Source organism: Labrus mixtus, chromosome 4 (assembly GCF_963584025.1).
Source record: "Labrus mixtus chromosome 4, fLabMix1.1, whole genome shotgun sequence".
Lineage (NCBI taxonomy): Eukaryota > Metazoa > Chordata > Actinopteri > Labriformes > Labridae > Labrus > Labrus mixtus.
In genome coordinates, this window is record NC_083615.1 from 13,325,484 (window position 1) to 13,338,623 (window position 13,140).

General features: G+C 39.3%; 1 protein-coding gene across 1 annotated transcript; it reads left to right on the forward strand.

Moving 5' to 3' along the window:
• The first annotated feature begins 44 nt into the window (after positions 1 to 44).
• On the forward strand, positions 45 to 12,491 carry sv2 (synaptic vesicle glycoprotein 2). Its single transcript, XM_061035929.1, has 13 exons — positions 45 to 433; positions 2,053 to 2,148; positions 2,669 to 2,830; positions 3,240 to 3,402; positions 3,652 to 3,773; positions 3,915 to 4,075; positions 4,167 to 4,247; positions 4,537 to 4,623; positions 6,357 to 6,445; positions 6,997 to 7,124; positions 9,160 to 9,255; positions 10,274 to 10,433; positions 11,759 to 12,491. Exons 1-13 carry the CDS (start codon positions 346 to 348, stop codon positions 11,940 to 11,942), a joined length of 1,617 nt encoding a protein of 538 aa, XP_060891912.1. The 5' UTR covers positions 45 to 345; the 3' UTR covers positions 11,943 to 12,491.
• The last annotated feature ends 649 nt before the right edge of the window (positions 12,492 to 13,140 follow it).

A 13,140-nucleotide genomic window follows, 5' to 3' on the forward strand; every position in this document is an offset into this window, starting at 1 on the left:
TTAGCACAGCTAGCTGCTCACTAAGGCAAAGCAGCACACTTGAGGTGGTGGTGGTGGTGGTAGTAGTTGAGCTCCTCGGTACAAACACACCGACAGACCGACAGACTGACCGGAGGAGACGCTAGAGACTGTGAAACAACCCGCCGCGCTCTGTCTCTTCACTTCCTGGTAACTCCTTCTTTTCAGGTTAGCTTCAACCGGTAGTTAGCTTGGCAGTCATGACACGGATCCAGCAGCGAAGACAGTGACCAGGGGGGTGGGGGGGCGCAGTCAGTCAGTCAGTCAGATCATCTACCCCCGGGTAGGTCCGGTCCAGTCCAGTCAGTCAGTCACGGCCCGTCCGGGATGTCTCGTCACGTGCAAACCGGAGACGCTGAAGCGCGAGAGCCTCTTCTGAGCCGCTACGAGGACCTGAAGGAGGACTCCGATGAAGGTACAGCCTCACTCTCACTACGGTGTTATCAAGTAATATACTGGATGTCTGCGTGCTTAACTTCACAGCAAGAAACACAGGAAACGTCAAGTACCTTCAAGATACAGAAAATTATATTCTGTCTGATATGCAACACCTGTAGGCTGCAGCCTGTCTTGTTTACTGTATTTTTATCATGCATGAATACATTCTCAAATAGTTTGTTACTGAAGAACAATTTGACGAACTTGTCCTATAAAAGTTGTATTAAATCACGGCTGAAGGACAAACAGCGTTGTTCCCCCCAGTAAAACATGGCTTAAGTATTTTTTTACTGCCTTTCTTTTGTAGGCTAATTGTATTATAAAATAAAAATATTTCAATTCATGCACCCCTAACCCTAACCTTCAAGCTTCAAGGGATGTCTGATATGCAACACATTTCATCCAAGCCTGTCTTGTTTACTGCATTTGATCATACATGAATAAATTCTCAAATAGTTTTGTACTGAAGAACAATTTGACGAACTTGTCCTATAAAATCCTATAAGTATTTTTTATGTCATTGTATTATAAAAATAAGAATATTTCAATTCATGCACCCCTAACCCTAACCTTCAAGCTTCAAGGGATGTCTTGATATTAAAATTTTCTTTAATTGCGTACAAAATTTGACAGCTAGAAACACCAAATCCGGACCCTACCTCCAGTTACTTTCTGTAGGAGCCACCGAAACAGGTTTGATTTGTTTCGTCTGGTATGCAACATTTTTCCACACACAAGCATTCACATGTGAAGGTCTAATTCACTGTCTTTCAACATACAATAAAACATTTTTTAAGGAACTTAACTTGCCCTATTTCCGTTTTATGCATCCTCCTTCACTTGTGCTGTTTCACTGCAGGCCACAGGTGAATATTTCACTGTATCTGACAGCTGTTGAGGATTTTTTTAAGTAGTACAAAAAAGAAACAGTTAATACCCTAGGAAATGCAATGTTTAAAATATAATTAAGTGTTTTGTTAACTTAAAGCAATCAAAACAAGCTCACCCAGCTTACACAGTAGAACGCTGCCTACACACTCACAATCCTATTACAGTATGTTGCGCAAGGTACTGTAATATGACATGACCATTTTACTCTCTGTTCATTTGTTATGTTTTGCAGACAATAGTCTTAACGCTAACTTAAGTACGTTTTTTGATGCATGCCGTTACATTTTGTTGCAGTATATGCTGTTGTAATTCTGCTCTTACTCAAGAATGCTTCTTGCCAAAATCCTTTTGTTGACTCATGGTTTGAGTAACTTGTTTTTTTCTGTGTGTGAAAAATGTGCTCTAAATCCCAAACATTTACATTACGTATAGTGCACACTGCTGCAATTATCAACTACTTTTGCTAGTCATTTACTGATCGACAGGGCCTCTGAAAAGGTCACACGATTACATAACTATATGACCCACTTTGTATTGTTTTGATGCAAATTCCTACAAAATGAGCTCATGAGCTAAGACTCAGTAAGTCTGTGAAACTGAAGAACTTAGTTTATGGCTTGACTTGTGTAATTGAGGAAAACAGCCTGTATCAGGAACCTCTAAGTGACTTCAACTGTTTTGTGTGTTTTTGATCCTGTTTTTCAGGTGTTATCATTTTCGAAAGGAGCACAACAAGCTTCAAAAGTGATTCTGGGGGTTCACAGAAGAGACTCAAATATGAAGAAGCAGTAGAAGCAGCAGGTAGTGTGCAGTTGTTGGTGTTAAAAGTTGGTTTGGATCTTGTTTCTGTGCTCCTCTCTATTGTCATCATGTACAATAAAACACGAGATATAAGAAAGCAATTAATTCATTTGGTGGGGAAAATAATCAAATGCTTTATTTAGGGTATAAATATATCACTTTGAACAGATGCATTAAATGCTTCTAAATATATAGATGAAAACCTCAGTGCACATAAGCTACAAACAGGTTATTTAAAGTCTGTAAGTGTAAACTGAAAGTAAAAGTTTTACTAAAGCACACATATAGCATAGAAAATAGCTACAGGGATCACAAAAAGATATATAACCTCAAGCTTTGTTTGTGATAAAGTAGAATAATACCGCTCAGTTTCTGCTTCGTTGTATTTATCTTCATCATTAATCATTAAAAATTAAACCAGTGTATACTAAACTGTTGATTATGTCCCAAACAGGCCTACAGAGATGTTAGTTTGTTCTTCAGCAGTGTACTTCAGTCTTTGTTCTGTGGTCGCTCTCAGGTTTCGGTGTGTTTCACTATGCACTGCTGGTGGTGTGTGGATGGGCCAATGCCAGTGACGCCGTGGAGATTCTCTGTGTGTCTTTTCTGCTGCCAACAGCACGCTGTGATCTGCATCTGGACTCTTCAGATATGGGCCTGCTGACTTCCAGCATTTTTCTTGGTAAATCACAATTATTTAATCAGTCCTACAGAGCAAGTACTCCTTATATGTGAATACATTGACACAGGACTGTTGAACACCCTGAACAAGGTATTGTGCTGTGTTTTTCCTCAAACCTCTGTAAAATATGCTCTGCTCATACAGAGTTTTTAAAACAATTTGTTCTGACTTTATCTCAGATTAGTGAAGCTGGGATGGTTACTCACAGGGATTTCTTGGACTTGCCCCTCAGAGACTTCAGACCTGAATCAGATTCGAGTTGTGCATATTGTGCCCAATTACCACTAAACAGAAATTGTAACCACTAAACAGAAAACAATGTTGCAGTGTATATAGTGCTAAAGCTGGATTTGAGTAATGTTGAATAAAATCCTAAATAAGATCATATTTTTGACTTCCTATTTACTAGGAATGATGTTTGGCGGCTACATGTGGGGATACTTAGCTGACCAGAGGGGGCGCCGCAAGGTTTTGGTTCTGTCCCTGACAGTCAACGGGATATTTGGAGGTCTGTCCAGCATGGCTCCATGGTTCTCAGTCTTCCTAGTGCTGCGGTTCATCAGCGGCATCGGGTGAGCATATTCATTTTTCATATTTTGTTCTTGTTTGTTTACGTTTGGCAACCGACCAAACACAAAATTGTATTTATAGAGTAAATGCTTGGAGTGATCATAACAGTTTCACCCCTTCAATGTCTACATGACTCTTAGTGCCCAAATCAAACCAAAAGGCCAGAAGTGCATTTTTGTGACAGATTTGATTCGACTTTTCCTTTTAAGTCAAGTATAGGGTACAGCTCAAGTGTTTTCTTGCTCCTGCAGGGTTGGAGGTTCGATCCCTGTTATCTTCTCCTACTTCTCAGAGTTTATGCCCAAACTGAAGAGAGGCACAATGATCAGCGCTCTAGCTGCCTTCTGGATGGCAGGAAACATATTGGCTGCAGGTGGGAACAAACATGACTCTCATTAATAAGTCCATGTCAGGATTGCATTAACAGCTACTATACAATAAGAATACACTGCAGAATTGTGGTTAAAAAACAACTAAAGATCCATGTGTTTAAGAATCTGTGTTTGATCTGCAGGTCTGGCTTGGGCGGTAATCCCAACAAACTGGACGGACTTTTTGGGATTCATGGACTTTCAGGGCTGGAGATTGTTTGTGATGCTCTGCTCCGTTCCAAGCCTCACCTCGGCCCTCTTCTTCCTGCTGCTTCTGCCCGAGAGCCCCAAGTTCCTCATGGAGGTATTCAAAAGCCAGGCTGGTGCTTTGTGTGTTTTGCAGGTCCCTTTTTAATTCTCAGCTGACACAGAGATTTGCACCTTTTCTCTGCCAGGCTGGTCGGGAGAAAGAGGCGCTCCGAGTCTTCAAACAGATGTTTGAGCTGAACATGCGCGGGAAAGAAAAGGATTTTACGGTACAAGCTTAATTAAGGGCATTACGATTAATCATTCATTACTGTACATATTTAAATATGAGCTTTAGCTTTATAAGACAACCAGGAAAAATAGTATGTTGTCCTGAGATGATCACAGATTTAACATACAATTGAGATGACAAATATTAAGACAACAAAGAAGATGAATAATATGAAGTGGTACAGATTATTCGTATTTGGTTTATTAAAGTCCTCTCAACATTTCTTAACTTTTTAGTATAATCCTGTTCTTTAATCAGAAAGAGTCTCACTGTGAACTCTTTTGAAGGTCCTTGGTTTGTGCATCAACCCCAGGAGAGATCCAGACGAGACAAGAACTCCGGGTAAAGGAAGGCTGCCCTGGGCAATAAAAAAGGTAAATCTCTCATTCACAGAAAACGGACTCAGAGAACAGTTGCAGAAGTTAGTGATTGCACATTTTTGTAAATTCAGCAGCATATTCTGAGGTTAGATGCTCGTTTCTCTATTTGCTTAGACTCAAGCCGTCTGTCATTGTTCAATACTTGTGTCTGTTGTACCCCAATTCTTAAAGTTGGATTAAGCTGTTATGGAGCCAAATAGCAAACCTTTGCTGCTAAGCTCCTCATACTGTAAGCCCCTGTTACTACCGCACGCTATCAACCGGTTTCTCAATGCTGTAATATAACCGTGACTCAGGCTTTCGACTAAGAACATTATTTTCGGTTATCAATAAACACGGAACAAAAATGAAAATAAAATATGCCCATCGTAACTTCAAATCCAAGTATTAAAACCTGCTGTTCTGGACTTATAGTGGTCTGAAAAACAAAAGGAACATTCAGATTTCCAGCAAAAAAAAACTAAACAAAAAAACTCCCATTTGAGAAGCAGGAGTTTTTGTTGAAAAATTACAAGAAGGATTGATAGAAAGTCAAACAGTCTGCTGTGATTGTATTGCCAATTAAAGTTATTGTCTAACTATTTCTGCATTTCATGGGGTTAGCTGTGTATTTTAATGGGCTATTAACTTTTTTAGACCTCTCTGTCTTATACAGTTAATAAATGTAATCTTCATGATACAAGTGCTGCTTGAGCCTTTTGTCCTTTTCAAACCTTTCACACTCCATGCACCTTGGTAGTCGGTGAAGATGTGCCAGAAAAACCCTACTCTGCTTCCACAGTAGCTTAATGAGTTAATAAGTTAATTAAGACATTGTGAAATGTGCAAACTAAAGGGAAATAATAAATCTCACTTTTTTACTCCTTTTCAATAAGTTTAAAGAAGTCTCAAAGCTCCCCAAAACATGTCTATGAAGTCTCTTGTTCTAAATCCACTCTGGTCCTGTATTTGAAAATAACTATAAACCCCTCTACTTCAGCCCTGCTCAGAACAGGCTGTTTCTGGGTCTGTAGCTTTAAATGCAGATGAGCTGTGTTCGACCACGCCCCTCTCTGGAAGGGGATGTGGCTCGGGCTCTCTTGTTCCATGTTCTATTTTTTAATACGAGAATGCAGACTCAGAGGGCAGAACAAACACCTAGCTGTGGGAGTGTCACCCACCTGGGGGAGGGGTTACTGCCCTTTGTGATGTCACGGAAACTCTCCAAACAGCCTGTTAGAGCACACATTTACTGAAAAGTGGAGCAGGCAAAAGACAGAGAGGATGGACTTATCTCATAACTGGGGAGTTTGTAGACAGACTAGGGACACATATTAGTAAAATAAAAACATTTTTATTTTATTTATGTGACCTTTAAGAAATGAAGCAGAACCCACTGAGGGGCATAATACAGTCAGTTATTGTGGTTTTGATGTTCAATGGTAAAACCTGTTATATCATTAACATTTCATTAAGTGCACCCTGCTGCTATTAACACCTTTTTTTGGTTTCCTGCTGAGTTAAAGATTGACAGTACATAAATCTTCAGGTTTTGGGCTGTCGGTTGAACATAACAAGTCCTACAAGCTCGTCCTTTATTTGGACTGAAGGTCTTATCAGGCCTACTTTTCATTCTTCCTAATAGTCTCACAGACTACAACATGTTACCACTTAAATGTTAATAAATGTATTATCACTTCATTATCTTGAGATGTAATAAGTACTAACATCCTTGGTTTGCTTTGCAGGCCTTGCTGCCCATTAAACAGATGTTTCAGGGTTCACTCAAAGTCAGGAGCTTCGTTCTGCTCATCATTTTCTTCTGCATCTCCTTCGGGTGAGAGATCCCATCTGCACCCTCTTCATGCTGTCTTTGCTCTCCTGTCTTCTGGGTTGTATTCAAGTTCAGGGCTTGTATTCTGATGTGTATTCCACATTGCTGATGTGACTAATCTGGAGCATTTCATTTTCAAACCTTTATTTATTCTCGAAAGGACACTGAGGTTTCCCTCATTTCCAATGGCGTCGAGATTACAAGCACAGTAAAACAAGTAAAAACACAACAAACACTCAGAATCAGTGACAAAAACCACTGCGATAAATTAAAACAGTTACAATTTGAAACAAAGTGGTTCGAAATCAAATTCCTAAACTCTGGAAGAGAGGGAAGAACTCTGATCCTTAGAGCAGGCAGCTCTGCAGCATTGAACAGCAGTGAGAGATAACAGTCACAAATATTTCATCTTCAACAACCGGGAATCATGTTACATCACTGTTTCAAAAACCTGCTGAGAAAATGTTACATTTGTTTGGTGTGTGGGAATATTGCCATCAGTTTTCCTCTTTAACTTTATTACACGATGCTTGTGTGTGTTTGTGTGTTTGTAGTTACTACGGGCTGTGGATGTGGTTCCCCGAGCTGTTTGCGAGACTTGAGAGCGGCGGCTCGCCCTGCGGGAACACGTCGCTTCCACGTCCAATGCAAAACCAAAGCTGTTATCCGGTAAAGACAGCAGGTGTGTATCTTCTTCTTTTAACTTCTGATCAGCAAATAGAGAACTCATCTGAACAGCCGATTTAAAGCTCATAGAGAGAAGAAATGACGTCCTTCAAGAATTAATAAATGACACTGAGTAACAGGCAGCAAGTTTGAGGAGATATGATATATAGATAGTTCCAGAGGAGGAACAGAGGTTTCATAAAACAAAGGTTACACAAGACCAGACAAATGCAACATGATGACTTCAGTGTTTCCCACATGTAGACGATACCTGGGCGGGCTGCCCAAGTATATTTCTGACCTGTTTTTATTACATTTTTAATTTATTCATAAAATTGCTGCTTGCATGAGAGAGAGGCCACGGCTCCGTGTAACATAATAAATCTCCCGTTTAAAAAAAACTTCCCTGTCGACTCCTGCGCAGAAAAACCAAGAGTGCAGAATCACATCAGCAGAGAGAGAGAGAGAGAGAGAGAGAGAGAGAGAGAGAGAGAGAGAGAGAGAGAAGGTCCACTGTCCGTACACTGCTGAACTCCTATAAATGACGGAATATCGAGTGGAAGTTTTTTGATATAAATACAAACCTAATATTAAAAAATATATCAGATATAAAAAATAAAGTATGTTGATCCCTACCCTGATTTCCACCGCATCATTCTGTGGGAAACACTGGACTGAGAGACCACACACACACTGTCCTCAGGGTCATGTTTAGACACATGGTCACTGTAAGTAATATGTAATAAAAGCTTTTCTTGTTAGAGACAAATGAGCTGAGTAAGAAACGCGATCCTGGATCAATTAGGTTTGAGTGTATTTTGTTTACACTCTGTGGCGACAGCATTTTTTATATCTTATTAAATATTACATCACACTCCAGAGACAGGCTGCTCAGGTGAATTAGAGCCTCTTTATCTTGTTTGGATAAATCTGTTATGTTCCTGTTCTTGAGTAGTAAGCTTTCTGTCTCTAATCTTCTCATTATTTCTAAAGACCTAATTATTACCGTGAAATGATTATGTAACTTTAATTTGTACGTTTTCAATTGAATACTGTATGAGCCCTTAAATGGATTATTATTGAGAGGCGGCACACAGTAGCTGTACAAAGACACTCAACTCAACTTTTAACTCTGTTTTTATAGTCTGTGGTTTGTGTCCGTACTTTTCTTTGGTGGGAATTTTTTTATGTTGGACAGAAACAGGGCGGTGGAATTGTCCATGGGGACAACAAAGTCTAAAGTCTAAAGTTTTGATGGTTTTGTTTAAAGTATGTAACTGAAAGCCAAAAACGAGTAGGATGTTTGAAATCAGGATCTGTTTTATCAGCACAAGGCACATAGTCTTTTGAAAAGGATTGCATTAGTCCAGTATCATCAGTGGAGTAGAAACTTAAACTGGCCTTTCCCTGTACAAAGTGTTTGGCCAATTATTTCAGAACTGACATGAACATACTCTATTTGCTGTACTATATATTTCACTTATTCCAATGAAAAGCTCAGAATTTATAAAATATATAGTATGCAATAATAAATGAACAAAAAACACATTTATTTGTGTATAGATTGTAGCTAAGTATACTTTGTTCTGGGCAGCAGTAGCTCAGTCAGTAGGGACTTGGGGTAGCGGACCAAGTCTGCAAACTGGTCTGGTAGCTGGAGAGGTGCCAGTTCACCTCCTGAGCACTGCCATGGTGCCCTTAAGCGAGGCAACGAACAGTAAAAAAAAAAGGCATCCTGTTTGTGCATGAGTATGTATTTCAGCCTTTGTGTGTGTAGCATGTTCAACAACAGAGTGTCAACCTGAATTTCCCCTCGCGGGATTAATAAAGTATATCTTCTTCTTTTATCTTCTTTCCTTGAAATAAAGTTAATTTATGTTCTTTCCAGGAGTATAATACTTTAAACTCGGACTACTGCGATGCATGCTGGGATATGTTGAATACTCTCTGCGAGCCAGAGAAAATCCGCCTGTATATAAAATGTATGAATGTTTTTGTTTTTTTTCTTGTTCCTGATTGAACATAACCTCACTGTGTCTCTGTCCTTACAGTGTACATGGAGGGCTTCATCATCGCTGCGTCAAACTTACCAGGAAACCTCTTCACCATTCTGATGATGGAGAGCACAGGAGGAAAGGTTCTGCTCTGTGAGTCTGATGTCTGGATTGATACAGATAAGGTTTAGGGTTGAAATTGATGAGACTTAAAATATGAGTGTGCTATCACTTCTTTAATGTCAGTCCCTAAATAAGAGAGAAGGACAGACATGGAGGAACCAAGTGAAGATTTTGTAGTTGAAAGTAAATTGTTTCAAAGCAAGTTGAGCGGACAAGAACAAAACTGGGAACATTTTAAAATACAGATGAACTACCCAAATAGTGCCCTGAAATTGAAGGAGGACATGTTTCCTTAATGTCTGATGATGTAGTAAGGTAATTAAATGATTTAATTCAGTAGATATCTTACATATTGGACCTTAATTTTACTTTAAAGATGTCAGTGCTTTGTGAGAAATTATCAGTCTCACTTTCTCTATAGAAAAAAACATGCATTGTGTTATTAGTAACTATACAAACTCAAAATTAGATATAACTTATCTGTGAAAAAATGATCTTTTGTATATTAATTGTCAGAAAATTTAAATGTAAGAATCACATTTGTTTACTGAGAGAAAAACATAAAAAAATGTTGATAAGTTCGTATCAAGAACCCAGTGATGTGATTTGTATCCTATCAGGTGTTGAGTTTATCGTTACATCACTAGTTTTAAGTTTCCTCGTCAATATAAACTATAAACCTCCTTTGATTTCAAAATATGTAAAAATATCTTATTTTTTTTGCATTTCCAAAATGAGCTTTACAACTTATCAGTTATGGCCACTAATACTTAGTTTCAAAAACTTTTAAATGTTTTTATTGTTTTTGAAGGCTTTTATTCTCTGGTACCAGCTTGTTTTTAAAGTTCATACCTAGTTTGTCCTCCTCGATGCTTTTTCTGGCATCACTGACGTGTTAGTCTCAGAACTTTCAGGATAGAAGTCTGTTAAAAAACCTACAGGTCTCTTTTCCTGACATGTTTGTCCATGTGAGCGGCCGTTTCAGACTTACACTGATGAATCATGTGTGACCGTCCTGAACCTCTTCTCCTCTTTGTTGCGTCTCCAGCCTGCAGCTTGATGGTTTCCAGTCTGAGTGTCTTCCTCATCTTTGTGGTCCAGACCAAGTACCAGAGTCTGATCCTGTCCTGTGTCTTCAGTGGCGTGTCAGTGGTGGCCTGGAACGCTCTGGACGTGGTGGGAACAGAGCTCTACCCCACACATCTACGGTAACCTTTTCCTGTTTACAACACCACAGTCCTTAAAAGTGACTTAAACATGGAGGTTAGGATTTCTGTCTGTTTGGACTTTGAGCTACTTTTATTTTATTCATCTTTTTAATTACTCAGATAGTTTCCAACATGAGTGTCACACAGCGAGCTCACCTGATCAGTCTGAGTGGACAGAATAGAAAATATGATATGTGTCATAAATCAAATTTAGCTTTTATCTCTGACTCACTCTTTCCTTATATTGTACATTCTGACTGTGAACAAATGCACTAACATGTTTTTATGTCGTTTTCCTAATTTGTTTTTGTCCTCTGACAAAATTAGCTATTCTCTTGCTAGCAGTGAAAAATGGGGTGCATTGATAACTCCTGTCCCGCCTAGAGGTCCCACGCCCCACTTCGTGGAGTCACTGCATTAGACTATAAACTCTGCAGGATGATATTTCTCTTCAAATAAAACCAGTACGTGTAGGACAAGTTCAGCTAAGAGATAGAGTCGGGTATGGCTGCATCCTGGCGCTCTCTCGTCTGTGTGCTCTTGTCCTCTGGCGCCCTGCTCCTCCAGAAATTCACAACGGCAAGCGCGCTGGGTCAAGAAGCAGTTTACAAACTCGCGCATTAATTAATATTTACAGTCTATGATTAATTCAAACATTACCAATGCGCCAAAAGAAAACAAGAGTGTAAAAGACGGTGAAGAAGATGGATTCACACGCCCAAGGTTTACAAGAAGCCCAAATGAATGTATGAATGAAAAAACGTACAAATGAGTCACGCAGAGGGGAGAGTTGGAGCGTATTTTTTTTCAACAGATGAACCGACGCTGCTGATTGAGCTGTGTGTTTATATATAACTAAAAAAGCACATATGCATATATAATGGCAAAATTGCTTATTTTTTATTTAGTCTAGTATGTTTGTAATATGTCACATGTACACTACAGATATTTTTATTTCCGGAGCTTTATGTTGAAAATTAGAAGCTCAGGGGTCTCGGCTTCAGGCATCCAGGCGAGAGCACACAGACGAGAGCAGTCAGGCTGCAGACATACAGTCATACAGACACATTGCTCTGTCCACAGGGGGCACTAAAAGCTACACACAAAGCAAACGTTCCTCACATGCTTTAAGTTTTTAGGAATAAGAAAGGTTTGTGTGGATTCGTTTTTTTAAAGCAGGTAAAGAAGTTTTCTTTCTTAAAATCAATTAGCATGATTCCTCACAGTCTGGGGGAAACTGTCAGGTTATGCTCTTGTTCAGTTAGATTCAGTAGATTGGTCCGCAGCTTTTCACATGTCCTTGTGTTTCTTTTTTATATCTTTAGGTCCTCTGCTCTTGGCTTCTTCACCGGAGTGAGCAGGGTGGCGGCAATCATGGGTAACATAGTCTTCGGAAAGCTGTTGGACACAAACTGTTCAGTGCCGATCCTGCTGGTGTCAGCGATGCTTCTGACCGGAGGACTGGTGGCTCTGCTGCTCCCGAAAACCAAGCAGACGGATCTCACCTGATCGCTCTGACTCCGAATCAGAGCAAATGAGCTGGATAAATTATTAGATCCTCTTCTAGTGTCCTCATGGAAGCAGACTGGAGGACTGCTGCCTTCACACGGCCTGTTTCTGCTCCAAGCTGTGCCTTCTGTCATCTCTCCGTACCTTTTTGAGGGTGCCTTATTTAGAGTTGTCAAAAGGCAGCTGACTCTCTCTCCAGCTTCAATTTGTCACTCAGAAGCGTAACGAGAAAAGGAAATGCAGTCGCACTATCATTTTTTATATGTTGAGCATATGAGGATTGAAAACCTCGGCATAAGCAGCGAGTCGCAGCTTCACACATCACAGACATCTTTGTAAAGATCGTCAGCAAGTGCAATTCTAATTCTTCTGTACTTCAAATTAGTACAGTAAACGGTGTAGAGCCTTTATCATTCAACAACTCTCCTGTATCTTGTTTTTCTCTATTATTTAAACTCCAGCAGCAACTCAAGATTATTTTCATAATCAGTGTAGCTGCTGTTTCTTTTGGCAATAAATTGACTGTTTCATCTTTTACATTAAACTATTGCAAAGCTTGAGGTGACTTCTTTTTGTCCCATCATTTCATTTCATAACTCTCCATCTCCAATCATGAATGACTCTCTTCTTCAGATTTAGGAAGCTGGTACCAGCCATCTTCGACATTTTGTGTTGAAAACTGAAGGAAATGATTACTCAAGAATCAAAATAACTTATTAATTTTATTTAGATTTACTTCTTCACAAACATCAGTTTAAACTTCCTGATCTGTGAGTTGCTGTAAAAGAAAAAAGCCTTTCTCGACAAATTAAAAATTATTTATTTTAATCAAAGTCTTAATCATGTGTACAGTTTTACAACACTGGATCATTTTACTGCAAGCTCTTCATTTTCCTCAACACACTGGTCCACATTGTTTGAGTTGAAGACTGAACACTTTCTGACTGCACTCATTGGACAGCTGGTCATTGAATGATTATATATAAGATGAACAAACCTTTATAAAATCCTGAGGATCCTGTTCTCTTCAATAAGCTGTTTGTTTACAGACTCTTCACAAAATACTTTGTATAAAGCTTTTTTTAAATAAACGCTTTTATTCATGTCTGCTCTGTGTGTGTTTTGGTGTAATATCACCCATTTCTAACAGGTCAGGTTTTCATTTTCAGGTTTGTCTGCACCATAGAGAGCACAGTGA